Here is a 22,641-nt window from a genome sequence, read left to right as displayed (position 1 = left end):
TACACACACACAAACAATTCCTGTCCTTTGGGGAGCCTGACCTTATGCCCCTAGTTCTTAATGACCTTTCCCAAGAGTAGAATCACTTAGCCTTTATATCCATAATTCCTAGCATGAAGCCTTGCATATAGATAGTAAGGGTCTAATAAATGCTTATGGGATCATAAAGCAGCAATTTAGAATGATTGTGTGTGGTGGGGTAAGGGAGTGAAAATAATTATTTTTATAGACTCTACTAGAAGCCAGACACTGTGCTAAGCACTTTTACCAATATGATCTCATTCATTCTTCACAACCCTGTAATTATCCCAATTTTACAAATGAGGAAACTGAGGAAAATTATTAGGTGACTTGTCCAAGATCATCCAGCAAATGTCTGGACCTGGTTTTGAACTCAGTTCTCTCTGATTTCACACCCAGTACTCTATAATCAACAGTCACTGTCCTGAATGAAGGAGGGCAAAGGCAGCAAGGTGGTTTATATGTCATTTTATGACTCTTCATTTCTGAGACTGCATCTCCAGAGCCTACCACAGCACCTTACACATAAGTGCTTAATACATTCCTATTTAATTCAATTGCATTTTAATTAGAAAAATAAAGAAGTGGGATGGCCTATTCATTGGCACAGAGATAATGGGATGGTTCCATTCCTTACTAAATGGCTTCCTGCCTTACTTTACTCCATCTTAAGCCCTGAATAAAAACTGTGGCTCTAGGTGACAAACAATAATTTTGTGACAATGACAGTTAAGTATGGGAATGTTGTCATTTTTTACCCTGGGTTCTTTAAAGTCCAATGAATACCCATCAGTCTAAAATGGTATACTGATTGGAAGCTTCTACTTTGCTCTGGTCAGTGGGGCTCTGGCCTTTAGGTACATTTCCCAGCTACCAATCCAATTCTACTATCAAAGAAAATCATTCAAGTCAAGTACCCATGAGGTACTTGGAGTTAATTTACCAAAGCCATCTTTGCTCACATTGGTAAAATATAATATAAGTAAATGCTATCTTGATAACAATAACAAAAACAAAAAAATCTGTCAGTTCTCTTACAAAGAAGTCATCTGGTAACAGGAGGTGAAATTATTTCTTTCAACTACAAAACACTAAATGGATTGAGAAAAGGTCTTGGTTGGTTTCCCCATAACTACCTATAGCTACCAACCAATGAGCTCCCATTTTGAAAATGTGCCCATTTTCTATGGAATCTCATGAGTGAAAACATTAAAGTCCAAATGCAAAGTCTCCCCCATTTGGAGCTGGGCTGTTATTTGGGTCATGGAGGGGCTAATGAATAGATGGTTACAATGGGAACTAGTCTAGTTGGACTGGTTCTCAAAGCTGCTGGGACTGACCAGGTCATTTCTCAATCACCCAGGATTGTGGCTTCTCTCAAAACTAAAGGGAAATATCTAGCATTCGACTCTTTGGCTGAATGCTATAAAGTCATATTTAATTTTAATGCTGAAAAACACAACCAAGTTTATGTTAATCATTTAATCAGCAACGCATAAAAACCTTTATTAAAGACTCATTCGCCTGCTGATTTAATTCAGAATCTGTTCAATGAGTGCAAGGCTCATTTAGTTGGTACATATTCATGGAGCTCAGCCATCGATCAGCTGTGGCTTTAATAGCATAAAATAAAATAAAATATTATTAACACACAAATGCAGCTGACCACTTTACCAATTTACTACAGCTCCTATGGAGAATGGAGTAAATAATTTCGAGCAGAAAAGTATTATTATTAATCTTGGAAGTCTTACTGAGTGAATAAGGAAGCTAGATTTTTAAAAGATTCATATTTGTTTGTTTTTAAGGCTTTAAAAAAAATGGGGCAACTATGAGGTGGTGGCAGCTGGATTGCTTAGTGGATAGAGTGTCAGGTCTGCAATCAGGAAGACTCATTTTCCTAAATTCAAATCTGACCCTTACTAGCTGAATGACCCTGGGCAAGTCACTTAATCCTGTTTGCCCCAGTTTCCTCATCTAGGGAAAGAAATGGCAAAATAGTACACTATCTTTACCAAGAAAACCCCAAATGGAGTACAAAGAATTTAGACAAGACTGAAATGACTGAAAAAAACAATAAGAAGGCTTAAAATCATAAGCTCACAGATTAGAGCTGGAAGAAGCTTAAAAAGTCATCTAGTCTAAGTGTCAGACTTGAGGCCCCTGGCCAACAAAACCAGAGTGTGAACAGAAACAGATTAAAAAGATATTGGGGGGAGGGGTGGCTAGGTGGCATAGTGGATAAAGCATGGACCTTGGAGTCAGGAGTACCTGGGTTCAAATCCCACCTCAGACACTTAATAATTACCTAGCTGTGTGGCCTTGGGCAAGCCACTTAACCCTATTTGCCTTGCAAAAACCTAAAAAACAAGATATTGGGAAGGGGAGGGGTACAGTTAGGTGGTGCAGTGGATAGAGCACCAGCCCTGGAGTCAGGAAGACCTGAGTTCAAATCTAGTCTTAGACACTTGATAATTACCTAGCTGTATGGCCTTGGGCAAATCATTTAATCCCATTACCTTGCAAAAAGCCAAAAAAGAAGAGAAAAAAGATACTGGGGAAATGTTTAACAAGATAAAATTTTAAATTACAATACAACATAGTTAAATTGTGGGGTTTTTTAGTGCAACTAGCAAAGATTATTTCTATCTGAGTTTAACACTGCTAATCTATTTCAAACTAACCATTTTACTGATAAGGATCAGAAAGATTAAGTTCTTTGGTCAAAGTCTGATGGTAGTTAAATAACAGAATAAGAACTTGAACACAGGGTCTCTGACTTTTAATTCAGTACTCTTTCTACTAAAGGACATCACTAAATATTGACCATGTACATTGCTTGGAAATTTCAATGCTAAGAGATTTTGCTTCATTTAAAACCAATTTTTCATGAGTAGAGAGTGAGATACATTTTCACACAAAATCTTCATCCCTTGGATTGAACTGATTACAATTCAAAATTCCTTCAAGATATACAGACCCTAAGTGAAAAACTGATTTTTAAAATTATCCCATAAAGATCTAATAGTAATACTTTTTTTAAGACCATCAGTATGGAGCATAAAGGGACCTCAGAGGTCCCTAGTCTAAATCTCTCAATCTAAAAATAGGAAACTGAAACCCAGGGAGGCTAAGTAATATGCCCAAGGTCATATAGGCATCAAAGGTGGGAATTGAACACAGGTTCTTTGACTCTGTTGCCTCCCCTTTTTTGAGTCTTTTATATCTAATAACTTTTGAAGGAGTCTAAACCAGCTCTGGTGAGCAGAAGGACTCTCTTCATAAAAAGAAAAAAAAATTCAAGGATTTTAGTTTTAAAATTGTATTTGAGGAATTATTACATTGAGTGTTTGCATGTAGGCTCATATTTTTACTGCCTCATTCAGGTCTATAGCTTGCTGGTCTATAATATTATTTATAACAACAAGAGCCTCTGTTAGGCATGAATTCCTATGAGTGTAGCTTGGAAGGAATAGACTTCTCCCATCTACATTTTATAAGACCTGATCATAAAAGACATTTCATTGCTGAACACATCCCTAAAGGTGGCAACTATTATCTCTCTGGTAAGTGTGCTTTGATTTTTAACTATAAAAAACCAAAACAAAACAAAAAGAAAAAAAACAACAACAAAAGCACTTTTTCTCCTTAGGGACCCAGTAAAGGAGAAATATCAGAGTTGAAACAACAAAACATGGGGAATTCATTATTGAAGATTAAAACCCTCAGTAAGGAGAGGGGAGTGTTGTCGTTGTTACTATTTGGAAGAGAAATGTGTTTCTGGAGCCTTATGGTCTTAGGAAGAGAGAGAGAGAGAAATACAAAGACTAGGGAAAGTCCACAGCTCACCCCCATTATTGTTTCTTTCTTCCTGTCATTAGATGTAATGATACTCTCCAATCTGGGACATATTAGAAGTTCTGTTCCACTCCCTGGTTTCTCTAGGTCTGACATTTGAAGTTCTCCATTTCTACCTTCAAATGGTCTGGCTTCCTCTGTGGAGCTTTCCCATGGTCTTATTATTCACAGGTGGGGGCTGTTTGACTTTGATGGCCTGAAAACTTAAGGTTTGAAAGGTTTTCTTCCTGCCTGGTGTTATCTCCTCCTTCTTGGTGCTACCACACTACTCCCACTTCTCTGAACCCTCATTCCCAACCCCTCCAATATCTGCACTCTTCTGGACTATCTCCCTGCTTTTACAGGTAGGGAAACCAAACACATATAGATGAGTAAGAATACAATCTTCCTCATAAAACATTGAGACCTCTTCTGCATCACTGTACCATCCTTTGTCTGCTTTGTAAAACCACCTAGGTGCCCCCAAAGAAGAACTGAAGGAGGGTATAAATGGGGTTCCAAGGCATGTGAGTATCTCTCACCTGGACCCCTACAGATATTTGATCCTGTCCTCATCTTTTGCTCACAGATTCATAAATTTAGAGTTGGAAGAGACTTTGGGGGATATCTAATCTAATGTCCTCATTTCAGAGATGAGGGAACAGAAACCCTGAGAGAATGAGTGACTTGCCCAAGGTCACATAGATGTGTCAAAAGTGTGATTTGAACCCATATCATTGCTTTTTCACCCCAAATATTAAGATAGGGATCCAACTGAACATTTGCTGTCTCTTTCTCATTTTGCTCAAAAATGATAAAAAGTCCAATTTTTTTTTCTTTTTTGTCTTTTGCTTTTTTTGTGGAAATCTCCAAGTCTCAAAAACCTATCTAAAATGGACTGGGGCAGTGAGTATCCCAAACAATTCCCAGATTCCCACTTTCTACCCCTTTGGTCCTTAGCCAGCTACATCCAAGTTAGAGAATCTGAGAGTCCAAAATAGAATTTGAAAAACTGGAAAAAAACTACAGCAGTCTGGCTATTCCAGCCCCTATTAAATGCAGAGATAGTAATATGCTTCTGCTTGGACACTTCCAACAAATAATTGTCATAATTTAAGTCAATATTAAGTGTTCTTCTGCCCTCTGGGGGTGCTGGCAAGGAATGAAGGGGCTGATACAGAGGATAATATCAGAGCTGAAAGCATTCCCAGTGATAATCTATAAAGCACAGAGAAATTAGGAATTATTTTTCTATTTTTTAAATTTTGTCCAAAGAAGCCTCAGGCATATTTTGAACACAAAGGGACCAATCCTTCTTAATTCTAGAGCCTTCCCTCTGTTAATTATTTCCCACTTATCCAGTATATTTCTTGTCTTGTATATATTTGTTTATATTTTGTCTCCCTATTAGATTGTAAACTTCTTGAGGGGAGGGACTTTATTTTGCCTCCTTTTGTGTATCTCCAGAGCTTGAACCAGTGGCTAAGGTGATTAATAAATGCTTTATGACTGATTAACCTCAGGGATCTGCTTGTCCAATCCTTTTATTTTTCAAATGAGGAAAATCAAGATCACCCTGGTAGTAAGAAAGAAAATTGGGTTTGGAACTCAGGAACTCTAAATTATATAATTCAGCTGAAGAAGACCTAGGTTAAGATCCACTTCTTACACATACATGATCATGGCAACCCTGGAGAAGTGATTTTAAGATCTCTTTCTCCCATGACAACTCACTAAGTTTTCTAAGTTGCAGAACAGTTTCAGGTGGGGAAGAGTTTCTTTGCCCAGAGTTCATTACACTAATGAAATCCCTTCCTTAAGCTCTCCAAATTTAAGTCAACATTGGAGCAATAAAAGAAGAAATTAGTCCCTTTCTCCAGTGACTACTGGAGCACTTCTGTAGTTCTTCATCCTATTTTAAAATTTAGGGATACTTTTTTTTGGTGGAGAATTCCATCTGGAAAATGTCCCACAAGGATATAATAAGTTCTTTTAAGATGAATGAAAAGCAAGTGGGAAGAGGAATCCAGGACTAGGCATGGTTAGGGAGGGAAGGGAGGGGGCCTGTTAGAGTATGAGGAAGTAAGAAACCTTGCTTTTTATTTGTGCTTGAATGCTCCAGTTATTTCCATTAGTTATCCTTGTTCCTTCATCAGCATGGGGCAGAAGGGAGTGGTTGATTTGGTTTAATCTGGTTCTGATCTTGCTTAAGGGGAAAAAAGAAAAAAAACCAAACAAACAACCAACCTTTGACCAAAACCCTCTTATGGCCAAGAATGGCAGCAGAGGGGGTTCAGTTAAGTGTCCTCAAATTATACACAATAAAATCATCTTTAGTCTTTGGGGATTATCATGGTCACAGCTTAATTAGTACACTTGTTCTTAACATACGTTTCGTAGCATATGTCTTTGTAAAAGGAAAAAACCTCACTTGCTCAAAGGGAAACTAGCTTGGGGTCAGAAATATTGTAGCCAAATCCCTTGCTTACACAAAATATGGTATCTAAGGGTTTGAGTTTTATTGCCTATGTGCTGTATAAATAAACAGAAGCTTATGGCATAAATAATCCACTGAAATAAACTGAAAAGAGGGATAATACCAGGTTCTAGGAAAGACCCCACCCCCACAAGAAACTAACTGATCCTGAATCCAGATTAAAGAACAGTTTGTGAGGGCACTAGCCTTTAGAAAATCCCTCCTTCAAAGGAGCAGAAAACTGAAGTTAAGAATGACCTTCTGGTCAGAACATTCCATTTTCCCCTCTTCCCCAACTGTCTCCTTCTCTCTCCCCAGACTTTGTACTTTTGTGTAGGTGATCAGCATCCAGAATTCTTCCCATAAGATAGTAATAAATAGAACAAGGAGAAATCTTTGCCTTTAGTTAAAAGAGGAGAGGATTCTGGGGATCTCCTTTAAGCATTTTGATATTTTCACTACAGAAAGGTTTGCTTCCCTCAATGCAGTGCAAGCTTATTATTACTGGTGCTCATTTCATTGATGGGATCCATTCATTCATTCATTCATTCATTCAACAAACATTTATTAATTTCCTAGTGCATGCCTGACCCTGGAGATATCAAGACAAAAAGTTCATGCTTTGAAGGAAGTTATCTTCCATTGAGGGAGGGAAGGGGGGGAGGGGAGTATAAATAATACATATAAAAGTAAATATAAGACATTAAAAAATGGATACAAAGAGGATGATTTTGCAAAACTACTTTTCTCACACATTTCCCCCAAGTTTTTCATTGGGACAAAAAGCAAAAATTCAGAGAAATTTCTCTTCCAGAGAAGAATTGAGAATATGAAATTTTTCAGATTGTGATTTATAAGAACTGATAAAATTGGGGGGGTGGATTGAAGAAAGGGAGAAGTGTTCAGTCAACAAGCATTTTTATTAATTACTCACATTATTCCAGGCAGAGTGATAGGTGACAAAAATGACAGTCCTTGCTCTCAAGGACCTTAAACTCTATCAATGATTCAGTTAATCCTTCTTTTTCTTGATAAGTGGACAAGAGGTCCATCCTTTAAGAGTTTAGTGGGTAGAAGCAGAAAGGAAGGCATGTTTGAAGAAAATATGTGGGGTGGGCAAAATTAGGAATATATTTATTACCTCTTCTCCCAGTTGAATATTTCGGACTGCACGAAGGAAGAGGTTGGGTCCCTCGAACACAATCACACAGTTTGGGTCACAGCTGTGGTTCAACAGAGACATGCTAGATGGGGAGGGAAATAGTTTTTTAAAAAATATGATCATAGGATGTTGTGATTAATAGTGACTTTACATATGATCCAGTCTAAGGTTCTAATGTTATGGATAATGACACAGTCTACTTAATGTAGCACAGTTAGGAATGGGAAATATGAGGGCAGCTAGGTAGCACAATGGATAGACTTTGGGGGCATGGAGTGAAGAAGTCCTAAGTTCAAAACTGGCACCAGAAAATTATCAGCTTTGTGAACTCAGACAAGTTGGTTAACAATGTTAGTCAAATGAGCTGCAGAATGAAATGGCAAACCACTTTTAGTCAAAAAAAACCCCCAAATAACTTTTTGAAGACCCAGAAACAACTAATTGACAAAACAACAGACAAGTAGGAGACAGGCACCCAAACTTGGGTTTCCTAATTTCTATACCAGGGCATTCTACAACACTGGAGGACACTTCTTTTTCTGGAAACTACAAATGATTGAGGATTATTACCAAGTCCAAGATATAATTTTACTAATGAGAAAACTGTGCCTCATGGAGGTAATGTGACTGCATAAATTTAAATAATTATACCTTCTATACATTTTTTTTCAAATGGAAAATAGGAAATAAAGTGCTTTAATATTAAAGTATAAGAATGAGCCTAAATTAATTTAAAACTGCCCAAAAGAATGGGCTGAATGGGAAGTAGAAAATGGACTTTTTTCAGGTAAAAGATAGATCTTCATTTGCCAGGGATGTTGTACAGGGAGGAGATTACTGTTTAAAGGATCAAATGAACAAGATGACCTCTGAGGTCCCTTCCCACTCTTAAGAGTCTGCTTCTGTCATGCAGAAAATAAATTACTGAGGCATCTCTGTCTAGACATTTCTCATTGGTCATAAAATTGAAATAGACACTTGAATTGAAATGATTATGTTGAGCAAGAAAGACTTCAGATTGGGGATGGGGAGAAGACAGCTTCAATAATTAACTTTTAGGAGTTTTAATTATGGACTTAGGAGACAGGTAACCAATTTAATTCCTGTGCAATAAAATATTCTAAGTGAAAGAAGTTAATTAGGCTTGTTTATGAATAAAAATGTTTTTAGCCTTTTCTTGGAACAAGAACAGTTCCTTACTAGTGTCTAGTAAGGCAGTTTCTTCAAGGATCTAATGGGCTGTCCTGTTCTCATATACAGGGGGTTCCTTCTAACTTCGAGTACAGGTTGGATTAACCATTTTTTCCCCAATATGTGATAGAAGGGATTATTATTGCTATCAATGGACAGAATGGTCTCTGGTGTCACCTCCAACTATTTTTCTGGTAAAATTATACAGAATACAAATAGAGATAAACATCAGCAGGTTGTACTGAAATGAACACTGTGTGATCTGGGAGCCAGGAGACCTGGGTTCTAGGTCTAATTCTGCCACTCACTATTCCATCACTCTGGCCCTCAATTATTCACTTACAAAATGGACTGAATTAATACTTGCTCTATATACTACCCAGTGTAAAGACAATGTTGAGGAACCTTTGAATAGCATTTATTAGTCACTACGTGTGAGGAACTGGAAATAAAAAGTAAAAAATTAAAATGTCTGACCCCAAGAAGTTTATATCCTCCTGAGGAAAAAGACACAAACATAAGCTAGCACTTATTTTTGTTGCTTTTCAGACTTTTATGTCATGCTTGATTCTTAATGACCCTATTTTAGGGTTTTCTTAGCAAAGATCCTAGAGTGGTTTGTCATTTTCTTTTCTAGCTCATCTGCTACATGAGGAAATTGAGGCAGACAGGGTTAAGTGACTTTTCCAGGATCACACAGCTGGTAAGTGTCTTGAGGCTAGATTTGAACTCAGGAAGATCTTCCTGACTACAGGACTGGTACTCCATCCATTGTGTTATCTAGCTGCCAATATAGCTTTAAAAAGTTTGCAGATTGTTTTTCATGTTATCTCATTTGATCCTCACAATAACCATATGAGATAGGTGCTATTATTTCTATTTTACAGATGAAGAAACTAAGAAAGAGACTAAGTGACTTGCTTAGGGTCACACAGCCTATAAGTGTCTAACACTGAATTTGAACTCTGTTCTTCCCAACACCAGGCTGTCACTAGTGGTGTGCTCACACACATACAAACATATACAGCACAAACAGAAAATAAATATAGAGGCACATGGTAAGTGTTATTATTATTTTTTTTTAGAGAGTCCTAGCAACTATCAGAGGGGATTCAAAAGGTTTCATTGGAGAAGGTGGAGTATGAGCTGAGGTTTAATGGAAATGAAGGATTCTAAGCAATGGAGATGAGGAAGACTTGCATTTGAGTTATCATAATGATTTATAGCCGAAAGGAAGCTGGCTCAACAGTCAATATCTCAGACCTCAAAAATTCAAGGATTTCATAATAGATTTCTGATGACACAATAATGAAACAATGTTTTAAAAATATCTAATTGTATTTCAATATAATTGGCTTCCTATTTAATCCTATGTGGTTTTTAAAATATTTATATATATATATATTTAAAGCATTATTCTATTCTGAGAAAGGGTCTGAAATCTATGATATATGATGAAGAGCTTAACACACTTTGAGTACATTATAGGCACTTCACTGAACCAAAAGGTCCATGACACGAGCAAGTATGAAAAGAGAACCCCAGCTTTAATAGAAAAGAAGGAAATGTCATTAGATAGTTTTGCTTTTCTTGGGGAGGGGCATTGCAAGGCAATGGGGTTAAGTGACTTGCCCAAGGTCACACAACTAGGTAATTATTAAGTGTCTGAGGTTGGATTTGAACTCAGGTCCTCCTGGCTCCAGGGCCAGTGTTCTATCCACTATGCCATGTAGTTGCCCCTTGATTTTGATTTTCTTAGGAGGGAAATCAGGTAATTGGATGGGAGGTCTGGGTACATGTGTTTTAGGAAAGGAATTAGAAGAACCATTTAAGCATCCTTGAGATATCTATTTTTAATGAGAGAACTCAGGATATAAAATATGCTGGACTTTTTCTCTTCCCTTCACTGTGACCTATCAGTAGGGTAGAGATGTAACTAGAATGTAAATTCCTTGAGGTCAGAGACTGATTTTGATTTTGTCTTTGTTTGATTTTTATCTTTGCCTGAGAACAGTAGGTAATTAATGAATGCTTATTATTGAATAGGAAAGCTATAACAAAATTTGCATATTTTTGTTGTTGTGACCCATTTTAACATTATTATCAGCTTTCATTTCTTTATTTTAATCATAAAAGGCCTCAAAGAATAAGAACTCAGTGGATTCCCAACTCCATGTAATTTCTGTAAACTCACGATGAAAAGTCAAAAGAACATTTTCTAAACTCAAAGTTTTCCAATGTCTGGTGATTTATTATTAAGTTTCTCATTTGGTTCTTTTACTGGGCCCTCCTAGGTACCTCTGTGAGGGGGGAAAGGAAGGAAATACAGAAAAATAGAGAAAGGGAGAAAAGGGAGAAGGAAAGGGAAGGAGAAAGAAAGAGAAAATGAGAAAGAAAGAAAAAGCATTTTCTGTCAGTAAATGAAATACTGTCCACAGTACCTAGGATACAGGCCAACACCAACTTCCTGCATCTCTCCATTACTGATGGTGAAACCGTTACAGATCACCTGTAAAAACAAGAGGGAGAAACTGGGGTTAACAGAAAGACATTTTGAAAACTTCATATCCAAGAAAAATAACATTTGAAAATAAAATGCAGAGAGTGTTTTTGAAAACTAGATTGGTGATACGTCCAAGACTAGTGCTAACACTTTTTTTTCATTTTCATTTTTAAGTGATCAAATCAGGGAAGTGCTCTACTGAAAATTGTAAGCTATTACATGTAGAAATATTAACATTTTACAGAGAAGGCAAAGGGCAATTAAAAAAGGCTGCTCTATATGTTCAGGTATAGAAGAAAACAGTCACATAGAATCTATTAAACAAAGAAGCTAACATTTATCAGTATAGCATTTATGTGCCCATCATTATCATTATCTCATTTGAGTCTTTCAACAACCCCAGGAGATAGGTACTGTTATTATTTTCATCTTACAAATGAGGAAACTGAGACAGAGATTGAGCAGCATGCTGTGGGCAACATAGCTAATAAGTATCTGAGATTGAATTTGAACTCAGGTCTTCCTAACTCCAGAACCAGATCTATCCACTGTACAACCAAGCTGTCTCAAGGCTGCAAAAAAAACACAGATGATTCACTGAGTATAAGTTTCTTATGGTCTAAAAGATTATTTCACACAGGCAAATTGTCTGACACTCCCAAATTGCCACTGTAAATGTGTATTAACACCTACCTGAAGCTATGATGAGGTGCAGAGGAAGCTGGGTAGTACAATGGATAAAATGTTAGGATTGGAGGCAGGAAAACCAGAATTCCAATGCAACCTCAGACACTTCCCATCTGTGTTAACGCTAGGCAAGTTACTTAATCTTTACTATAGTTTCCTCAACTACAGAATGAGGTTGATAAAGCTCTTCATTCAATGTGAACTATTATTTAAATGCTAGCTATTATTACTTTCTTTTGGGGGTAGAGTCTAGGTACCATTTTTTTTCTAAACATGAACACTGAGATCTCCTTTTTAATGCCTCATATCTTTTTTTTTGTAAGATGCTAATATTTTTGCAAGCTAATATCCTGAAGGGGCAATATAAAAACGGGGGGGGGATATAAGTTTTTTCTTTAGGGTTCATATGGCCTCTAAAATTGGAGAACACAATTGGTGGGAGCTTGAGCTAATGATAGAGAAATCAGATCCTTTCAAACCCTTCTGAGGGTATCAGAGGACCCTAAGAGAGGAGTGAAATGTAATCTCTCTGGGCTTCAGGCAGAGGGAACCAGGGTTGTCACTGTTACATACAGGACCTCTTTTGGGACAAAATTGAACCCTTCCCATTTGGGGGGACCTTTGGGGAGATTTTCTATCTGAGACTTTAAGTCTTAGATTCTGTGGACTTTGAGATTCTAGAGAAAATAGCAAATTCTTATTCTTTTCCCCTTCCACCCTAACAAAACAACAACAACAACAACAAAAACCCCAAACGAAATACTTGAGATAAACCTGTTACTACAACTGCCTACGCATTCTGATTCTCTTCTGCCATATGAGGAAAAAGAAGAACAAGAAAGAGAAGACATTTCTAAAGGTCTACATAATAACCAGGAGAGAAACCTAAAGCAAATGACGCAAACACTAAGAAACTTCCATTAATCTTTACTCGTATTATGCTGGATTTTGTGAGCTTATTGTAGCTTATCATGATATGGCATCTTTTCTCCATAAGTTTGATAAAATGTAATTTAAAAAATAGGAAATAAAAAGGTGCACATACATATGTTTGGATCACATCTCATTTAAATATATTAAATAGTGCCTGTTTTCCATTAACTTTAATAGATCATGTCTACAAACACTCTGTATGTATGTGGGGTGGTAGAAATGTGCTACAGAAAATCTTGAATTTTCTCTGGGGATATTTTGAACATTTAAAATTTCTTATGCATCTTATCACACATTATAATTGTAAAGCAGAATCAGGACATTAACAAAAACACAAAGAAGTAAGAATTGAGATTCTACTGAACTCTGAATTGATCTGAGGTCAAATTTTCATTTTTTTCCTTTATACTGAGTTACTAAAGCCAAACAAAATATCTTTACAAGTTTCTATTCATTCAGGATAAGGCAAGTTACTTAATCTCTATCTCAGTTTCCTCAATTACAAAATGAGGATATAAAACTCTTCCACTCAGTGTGTAGTGTTATTTAAATGCTAGCTATTATTACTTTCTTCTTAGGGTAGAAAAATAGATCTAAGATCAGTTATAATAAGTTAAAGGTTTGAGAGTTGGAGTAGTCAGACAAAATTAAATTGACTACTCCTTAGTTGCTACACTTCTGATGGCCTTAGAAGGCTCTTGCCATCCTGCTTGTGTTGTGGTATTTTAAAAGATCCTGATCCAACAGAGTCGAATACTTGGGTTGACTCAGTTAGATGATACAGTAGATAGAGTCCTGAACCTGGAATCAGGAAGACTCCTTTTTCTAAATTCAAAGACACTTCCTAGCTGTATAACCTTGGACAAGTCACTTAATCTCTGTTTGCCTCATTTGTTAAATGAGCTGGAGCAGGAAATAGCAAACTACTCCAATATGTTTGCCAAGAAAAATCAGAATCAGGTTATGAGACAAGTGAACAATCACAATAAAACAAAGAGCATTGGCACTGGGATTAAATTTGTATTATTTATTTCCTATAAGACTAGGGACTCAGTTTCCTCATCTGTAAGAGAGGGGAGGGCAGAGCTGGATCAGATGACCTTTGACTCCTAATAATTTATGTTCTTAAACTATTCTTATTCTTTGAAATATCTGTCAGGTAACAAGTTATAGAAAAGACATGTTCTGGAACAGTCTTTTAAAAATGAACAGTTAATAGCTAGTTAAATTGGCATTAGGGGGAGGGAGTTGCATGTTACTTTGCTTATTTTTTTTTTTTGGAAATTGAGTAGGGATAAAAGAGAAACACTTTGAATACACACGAACAGCATATAATTCAGTGAATGACAAGTCTGCCAACCACAACAGGGAATTCTAATGCAAATTAAGAAAGGCCTATTAAAAAGATCATCCCAAAGAATCAAAGCAATTACATGAAAAGAAAAAAGGTTTTCCATGTTCAAAAATTAATATTTGTATTAATTTAGAAATGTTTTCATTTAATTGGCCACAATATGGAACTGAATCATATTTTATCATTATCCTTCATGTTAATGAATGCAGTTTTATGTTCTCTCCATCTTTCCTTAGGAAATAGTTTTAAATCCGAGGTTTTCAATCTTGCAAAGAGACAGCCGATGGGTAAGGGAAATTCCCTGAAATAAAAAGCACCTCAGGAGTTGGTTCTAATGGGCAACCAACCAAACCTTTTAAAGACCTGGAAAAAGGGGGAGAAAAATCAAAAAGTTCTCTAAAAAAAGTCAGTAAAGTACTTGAAGGGAGAAGTTCTAGGCTCAAAGAGAATAAGCATTTATTCTTTTTTTAAAAGAAAGATTTTATTTACTTTGAGTTTTACAATTCCCCCCATTCTTGCCCCCCCCACAGAAAGCATTCTGTTAGGTGTTTACATTCATTCCATGTTATATACATTGATCTCAGTTGATGTGATGACAGAGAAATCATATTCTTAAGAAAGAAAAATAAAGTATGAGATAGTAAAATTACATAATAAATAATGCTTTTTTTTTTCTAATTTGACAGTAATAGTCTTTGGTCTTTGTTCAAAGTCCATAATTCTTTCTCTAGATACAGATGGTATTCTCCATTGCAGACAGCTCAAAATTGTCCCTGGTTGTTGCATTGAGGGGATGAGCAAGTCCATCAGGGTTGATCATCACCTCCATGTTGCTGTTAGGGTATACAATGTTTTTCTGGTTCTGCACGTCTCACTAAGCATCAGTTCATGTAAAATCTCTCCAGGCTTCTCTGAATTCCCATCCCTCCTGATTTCTAATAGAACAATAGTGTTCCATGACACACATATACCACAGTTTGTTAAGCCATTCCCCAATTGAAGGACATTCACTTAATTTATAATTTTTTGCTACAACAGGGCTGCTATAAATATTTGTACAAGTGATGTTTTTTACTCTTTTTTTATCATCTCTTCAGGGTATAGACCTAGTAGTGGTATTGCTGGGTCAAAGGGTATGCACATTTTTGTTGCCCTTTGGGCATAATCCCAAATTGCTCTCCAGAAAGGCTGGATGAGCATAAGTGTTTATTCTTAATGAGAGTAATATCTACCGCTTAATACCCAGGTGGTTAGAGCACCAGTTGGAATCAACAAGATCTGAGTCCAAATCTGGACTCAGACACTTAACTAGCTGTGTGACCCTGGGAAAATCATTTAATCTTATTTATCTCAGCCTCCTCAACTGTATAATGAGCTGGAGAAGAAAATGGCAAAAACCACTTCAGTATCTTTGCCCAGAAACCTCAAATGGGGTCATGAGGATTAGAAAATACTGAACAAGAGCTATCATTTCTGTAGAGCTTTACAAAAACCATCTCATTTTATCCTCACAACAATCAAAGACAAGGAGATAGGGTCCATTGTCTTTATTTTTCAGATGAGGAAACTGAAGTTAAGGGGCCTGCCTAGAGTCACCCAACAAGTAAGAGTCTGAGAGAGGATTTGAACTCAAGATTTCCAAACTCTCTTGATTATACCAACCAGCAGTCTGTCTCCCTAACAAGTGCAGTCTGAAGCAATAAACCATGATGTGGACCAGGTAATGTCACAAATACCATTATTATCAGAAAAAGGTATTCATTTCACATCTCATATGTGAATTTAAACATATATTTCCTCAAAAAATTTTTTTGACAAATTTTTTTTGTGACAATTGACAGAATGCAAGTGTTTCTAGTGTATAGGAAATCACCTTCAGAATTGTTAAATGCTTGATATGTAGATGGTTAAAAAAAAACCAAAATATACATGCATCTTCGCAAATATATTTAACAAAAAAAAGGCAAATCATAAATGAAAAAGTGACTGAATATTCTTGGGACACAATTGCTGTCCCTTTACAGATGACTTTGCATGAAAAGCACCGAGATGGCTGTAGCTGCCCCTTATGTAGAGGAAGCAGGCACCAGGCGATAAGTGTTGTTTTGTCAGTGGGCCCATGGTTCAAACAGTTAATCTAGTCATAGGCATGGGGTAAACTAAGACCACTTTCTCTCCTTTATATTTTTTTAACAGCAATAACAAAAAGAAACTCTTTTAAACCTTTAAATCATCCCAATGACTAGTGTATAATGACCTTTATACAAAAGTGATACATACATTGGATTAAAACGAAAGAGATATAAAATTTGGAGAGGATTTGGTCATCAGTCAATAATCACTTATTAGGTACTATTTATTAGATCCCAGACACTGGAGAAGGTACAAAGACAAAACCAAAGCATTCCTTTACCTCAAGATGTGTATACTTTGTCAGGGGAAAAGGCATGTATAAAATTGTAAGTAGATAGAAAATATAGAGGTTAGTGGGAACTAGACTTTTGATTTCATTAATATACAGAGGAACTCCCAGGAAGGCAATTTCTTCTTAATACAAGTCCTTGAATGGTCAAAGTATTAAGAGGTTAAATAATGATAATAATGCTAATTATTATTATCATCATAATGTTTACCCTTCTTTTTTTTACCCTTCAAGGAAGACAGAAACATCAGGGAGATGATGCCATGACAAGCAAATGAATTGGATGGGGGTGGGGGGGAACTGTGCTAAGTCACCAGCCTCACTTTTTCCTCCACTCATTAGATCCAGTGGCCAACTATGAATCAGGATGACTGGAGACGGCCCTGGATGCAAGGCAATCAGGGTTAAGTGACTTGCCCAAAGTCACACAGCTAGTAAGTGACAGAAGCTGGATTTGAACTCCTGTCCTTCTGAGTCCAAGGGCAGTACTCTAGCCACTGAGCCATTTAGCTGCCTCTTTACTATGTGCTGGACTAAAGGCTTTACAATGACTTTCTCATTTGATCTCACAACTCTGAGAGGTCAGTGCTTTTATGACCCTCTTTGTCAAACATGAGGAAACTGAGGCAGAAGTCAAGTAACTTGCCCAGGGTCACACAGCCAAAATGTACTGGCATGGGGATTTGAATCCAGATTTTCCTGACTCTGAGGCCACTGTTTTCTACTCTTAGTTACAAGGTGATATAGAAAGCAAAAAAAGTCTCTTGAAGAAAATATCCCTTTAGCTGACATCTAAATGAATGTAGGTATTCTAAGAGGACTAATGACAGAGTAAATTCTAGATTTGGGAGTCCAGAGACAAGAGATCCAGTTTGGTCTAACTAGAGGGTATATTAAAGAGGAATATTAATTAAGTCTAGAAAGGTAAGCACAAACCAGATTTAAAAAGCCTTAAATGCCAAAGACTTTGTATGTGATCCTAAAGTCAATAAGCCACTACTCAGTACTTTTCTCACAGGTTATTTGTTGGAACAATCACTGTTTAACCCTTGTATTAACTCCAAAATTGACTGCATCATCTCATCCTGAATCATTCTTGCCTTGTGTGAGGCTACTTTGGTAACCTAGAATCTTCACCATCTCTTTGTTGTTGTTCAGTCATTTTATTCATTTCAGCCATGTCTGACTCTGTGACCCATTTGGGTTTGGGTTTTTTTTTTTTTGGCAAAGGTTCTGGAGTGATTTGTCATTTCTTTCTTTATATGATGTAACTGAGGCAAACAGGGTGAAGTGACTTGCCCAGGATCACACAACTAGTAAATGTCTGAGGCCATATTTGAACTCAGGAAGATGAGTCTTCCTGACTCCAGGTCCAAGGTTCTAACCATGGGACCCACTAGCTAAAAACCATTCCAACTTTTCTCCTGCCCTAGGTTTAAATGAGAATTTGTATTTCTTGCTCTGTTAACTGGTACTCAGTGTCCTTGCTATTAAATAAAACTGTTTCCTTCTATGTCTTTGCATGGGAAAGAAACTGTATTTTTTTTATTCTACAGAAGCCCAAAAAGAGAGAGCTTAAGCAAGGTACATGGATGTTAACAAGGTGAATCCCCTGTGATGGTCTTTCTTTAATAGGAGAAAATCAGCAGTCTCCTTTCTCCCCTCAGGTCCTTCCTTGGTTGCTAGGTGTTTACTGATTAATTACCTACATCCTAGGCACGATTGATCTCTTCACTGACAGTTCCAGCAAGATGCTAAGCTTAATTTCCTAAACTGCCTCTACTTTTTAAAGGGGCCAGATGCACTTTCCCTAGTCCAGACATTTAAAAACACTTATGCTAAGAAATTGTGCCTAATTCTAAGATGACTTTCATAACTTTCACACTTTCTTTTCATAATTTTTCTATTGCACAGTGTGGGCAGAATCCTGCCCTACTATACTTTACACAAATAGAGAAGCACTTTAAAAATTACTTGGGACAAAGCCATGTTTTCTGAACTAGATTATTCTACATTTAAGTTTATTAAACTCACAAGGGGGAATCAAAGAGAATGGAGAGAGTTGACAGATATGAAGTAAAAAAAGCATTTTTTCATACAAAATAATTGTACAGAACGATGTAATTATTTCTCTCTCTTGTTTAGAAAGCACAGTAAACATCATATATAGTATGTGCTTCCATCTCCCTGGGGAAATCTCAAAATCACATTTATTACTAAGTGTGAAGCCAATTTTCTTGCAAAAATCTTTTCACAAAGCTAACATTAAAGGTATTTAAATGACTTCAGAAAAAGATAGACACAAAGAGATTAAGGAAGAGGAGAGAGAAAGGGAGGAGGAGGAAGAGAAGGAAATCAAGGGAAATATTTAAATATGAAAAACAGATGAATAAGGGAGAGAGAGAGAAGTAGGGGGAGAGAGGAAAAGGGGAAGAGGGGAGAGGGGAAGAGGGGAGAGAGGGAGAGGGAAAGAGGAAAGGAGAGAGGAAGAGATAGTGGGGAAGGGGAGAGAGGAAAACAGAAGGAAGAGAAGGGGAGAGAGAAAGGAAAGAGGGGAAAGAGAAAGGGAAAGGAAGAGGGAGATAGGAAGAAGGAGAGGAAAGGGAAAGAGGGAGCAAGAAGGGTAGAGGGAGGGAAAGAGGAAGGGGGGAGAGAGAGAGAGAGACATAGAGAGAGAGAGAGAGAGAGAGAGAGAAAGAGCACATACATACACATATCTAACACAAAGGCAAAGACATAGATGTATGTACATTTAGGCATATATAAAGAATACCAAGAATTTATGTGTGTGTGAGAGAGTGTGCATTTTTATGTCTGTATACTATGCATTCCTATAAGTGCCCACCATTATCTTTTTTTGTTTTTTTGTTTGTTTGTTTTTTTAGGTTTTTGCAAGGCAAATAGAGTTAAGTGGCTTGCCCAAGGCCACACAGCTAGGTAATTAGTAAGTGTCCGAGGCCAAGGCCGCATTTGAACTCAGGTACTCCTGACTCCAAGGCCAGCGCTCTATTCACTACACCACCTAACCACCCCTGCCAATTCTTGACAATACATAGTGGGAAGGGCTTTCACTCTGATAAGGAATGCAGAGTGTAAGATACCACCAAGGAAGGACCAGAAGATGGACATTTTCTATTTTAGTTGAAGAGCATTCTAAAAAAATGAAGCCTCTCAGCAAAATAGTGGAAAGGGATGTTGAAGACAGGGCATGCTTTGAGCTTCTCAGTCAGGCTTTATTTGGAGGCATTTCACTTGGATTCTGCTCCAGTTTCCCTTCATTCCTCACAAATTCACCTCCCTCTCTCTCTGGTTGTTAAAACAAAGATTGATGTGAACAGAAATGGTTCCTATGATGGAGGTTAAGGAAAACAGACTCAGCAGTGAACAAAAAAGCCCCAATACCAGAAAGCACAGAATGGAAAACTGCATTCAAAGAGGAACTACCAATATGAGGAGCCTTTTGTTTTTCAACAGGAAGAAAAAAGGGAGAAAAATGAAACGGCCCAGCATAATTCTGGCCTCCTTTCACAAAACATAGGCAGAGAGAGAAAACAGGAGGGAAAATATTGCTAAAGATAAAAGGTGTTTCCTCCAGCAAGAACCAAGGTTTGCTTTTTTTCATTCTTGAATGGTTTTTATTCATATGGTAGAGCCTTCTTTCTATGACCCACTCCCTAAAAGATCATCAATCTACACAGTGAAGTCACAGCAGGAGGAGGGAGAGGAAGGGGGAAATAAATTGTAGAGAATCATCAATTGTATATTAAAAAAGGAGAAACTAAGGCACAAGTCCAAGAAACCTATGGTCCTGGCCACCTACTTGAAAAATGCAGTTAATTTTTTAGATACTCAATAAAAACAACTCCTTATATTTATAAAACATTTTATATATTTTTTCTTTTTAGAACTGCTGACTTTTTAAAAGTCATTTATAATCCAAATATGCCTCTTTTTCTTCTATTGCCCAGAGAGTTGGGGGCAACCAGATAGCATTAAAGAAAATCAGAAAAGGCTTCTTAAAGAAGTGAGTTTTTCAAAATGCCATTCCCTAACTGACAAAAGGTCAAAGCATATGCAAAGGCAACTTACAGATGAAGAAATCAAAGTAATCCATAGCCATATAAAAAATTGCTCTAAATCATTAATTATTAGAGAAATGCAAATTAAAGCTTCTCTGAGGTACCACCTCACACCTCTCAGATTGGCCAATATGACCAGAAAGGATAATGACCATTGTTGGAAGGGTTGTGGGAAATCTGGGACACTATTATACTGTTGGTGGAGCTGTGAACTCATCCAACCTTTCTGGAGAGCTATTTGGAACTATGCCCAAAGAGCAACAAAAATGTTCATACCCTTTGACCCAGCAATACCACTACTGGGTATTGAAGAGATGATGAAAAAGGGTAAAACCATCACTTGTACAAAAATATTTATAGCAGCCCTGTTTGTGGTGGCAAAGAATTGGAAATCAAGTTAATGTCCTTCAATTGGGGAATGGCTTAGCAAACTGTGGTATATGTATGTCATGGAACACTACTGTTCTATTAGAAACCAGGAGGGACGGGATTTCAGGGAAGCCTGGAGGGATTTGCATGAACTGATGCTGAGTGAGATGAGCAGAACCAGAAAAACACTGTGCACCCTAGCAGCAACATGGGGGCAATGATCAACTTTGATGGACTCGCTCAGGAACAATTTTGGGCTATCTGCAAAGGAGAGTGCCATCTGTATCTAGATAAAGAGCTGTGGAGTTTGAACAAAGTTCAAGGACTATTCCCTTTAATTTAGGAAAAAAAACAGATATCTTATTGTCTGATCTTGGTACCTCTTAGACTTCTTGTCTCTTCCTTAAGGATATGATTTCTCTCTCATCATACTCAATTTGGATCAATGTACAACACGGAAACAAAGACTGACAGATTGCTTTCCGTGGGGGGTGGGGTGGGGGAGGGAAGTAAGATTGGGGGGAAAATTATAAAACTCAAATAAATGAAAATAAATTAAAAAATAAAGAAGTGAGTTTTTATCTGAGACTTGAAGGAAGCCAGGAAAGCCAATCAATCTGTCATTAAACATTTGTAAATGCCCACTATAGGCCAGAGGTACCTTGGTGGCCCAATAGATAGAGAACTGGGCCTGGATTCAGGGAGACCAGAGTTAATATCCAGCCTCAGATGCTTACTAATTCTGTGACCCTGGGTAAGTCACTTAATTTCTGTCTTAATCTACTAGAGAAGGAAATGGCAAATTATTCCTATATCCTTGCCCCCCCAAATCCCAAAAAACCCATGGTCAGTATTGGTGTGCATGGGGTTATGAAGAGTCAGACTGGACTGGATGATTGAACAACATCAAGAGCCATCCCCTACAAAAGAGTACAGCATGAGACACCTCATTTGGTCTTCACAGTACCCCACAGAGTGGGTAAAATAGATATTATTTTCATTTGATAGATAAGGAAATCAAGACCCATGGAGGATAAGACTGGGTTAAGCCATTGATTAATGAAAATGCTAAGGACTAGCACATGAGTTTCCTAACTCCATAATAATTATATTCATCTGTATACTGAACTCATTTCAAAAACTCAGGATCCAGGTTTGACAAGTTGTCATCTAAGTTTTAATCTTTCGATGTGTTGGTAGAAATTTTTGTTGTTGTTTGTCCTTCATTCTAGAAAAGGACCATGACACCAGAGATGTGATACCATGACATGCAAGTGAAGTGGATTTAATTGAAGGAGGGCTGTGCAAAGTCACCAACCTCATTTTCTCTTCTGGAGCCATCTGGGTCCAGTGCCCAGATACAGAACAGGATGATGGGAGATAGCTCTGCATGTAGTGGGAGACCTTGGCCTTTTTAAGCTAAGGTCTTTAACAGGTTTCAATCTGACCAAGGCAAACCCCATTCAGTGATAAAGGGTAGAAACTAGGATAAAGAAGAACAGAGAGGCTCTCCTCAGGTAAGGGTTTTACAGCAATCTGAGAGAAGATGCTGCCCATTTCTAGTTAATATAAAGAGAAGACGGGGGTGTTTGAGGGAATCAAGGGGC

General features: G+C 37.3%; 1 protein-coding gene across 3 annotated transcripts in view; it reads right to left on the bottom strand.

The window, feature by feature from the left end:
* Positions 1 to 22,641, bottom strand: part of SMYD3 (SET and MYND domain containing 3) — a 1,048,891-nt gene that overhangs the window by 228,188 nt on the left and 798,062 nt on the right. For all 3 annotated transcript variants that reach the window (XM_074222846.1, XM_074222848.1, XM_074222849.1), the window contains 2 exons: positions 11,129 to 11,196; positions 7,476 to 7,578 (listed from right to left, as the gene is read on the bottom strand). In XM_074222846.1, coding sequence (XP_074078947.1) covers positions 7,476 to 7,578; positions 11,129 to 11,196 — 171 coding nt within the window. The remainder of the gene's footprint in view (positions 1 to 7,475; positions 7,579 to 11,128; positions 11,197 to 22,641) is intronic.

The sequence above is a fragment of the Macrotis lagotis genome, chromosome 2, assembly GCF_037893015.1.
Source record: "Macrotis lagotis isolate mMagLag1 chromosome 2, bilby.v1.9.chrom.fasta, whole genome shotgun sequence".
Lineage (NCBI taxonomy): Eukaryota > Metazoa > Chordata > Mammalia > Peramelemorphia > Peramelidae > Macrotis > Macrotis lagotis.
The sequence above is the reverse complement of the archived record's forward strand: the minus strand, read 5'-3'. Positions and strand labels throughout refer to the sequence as shown.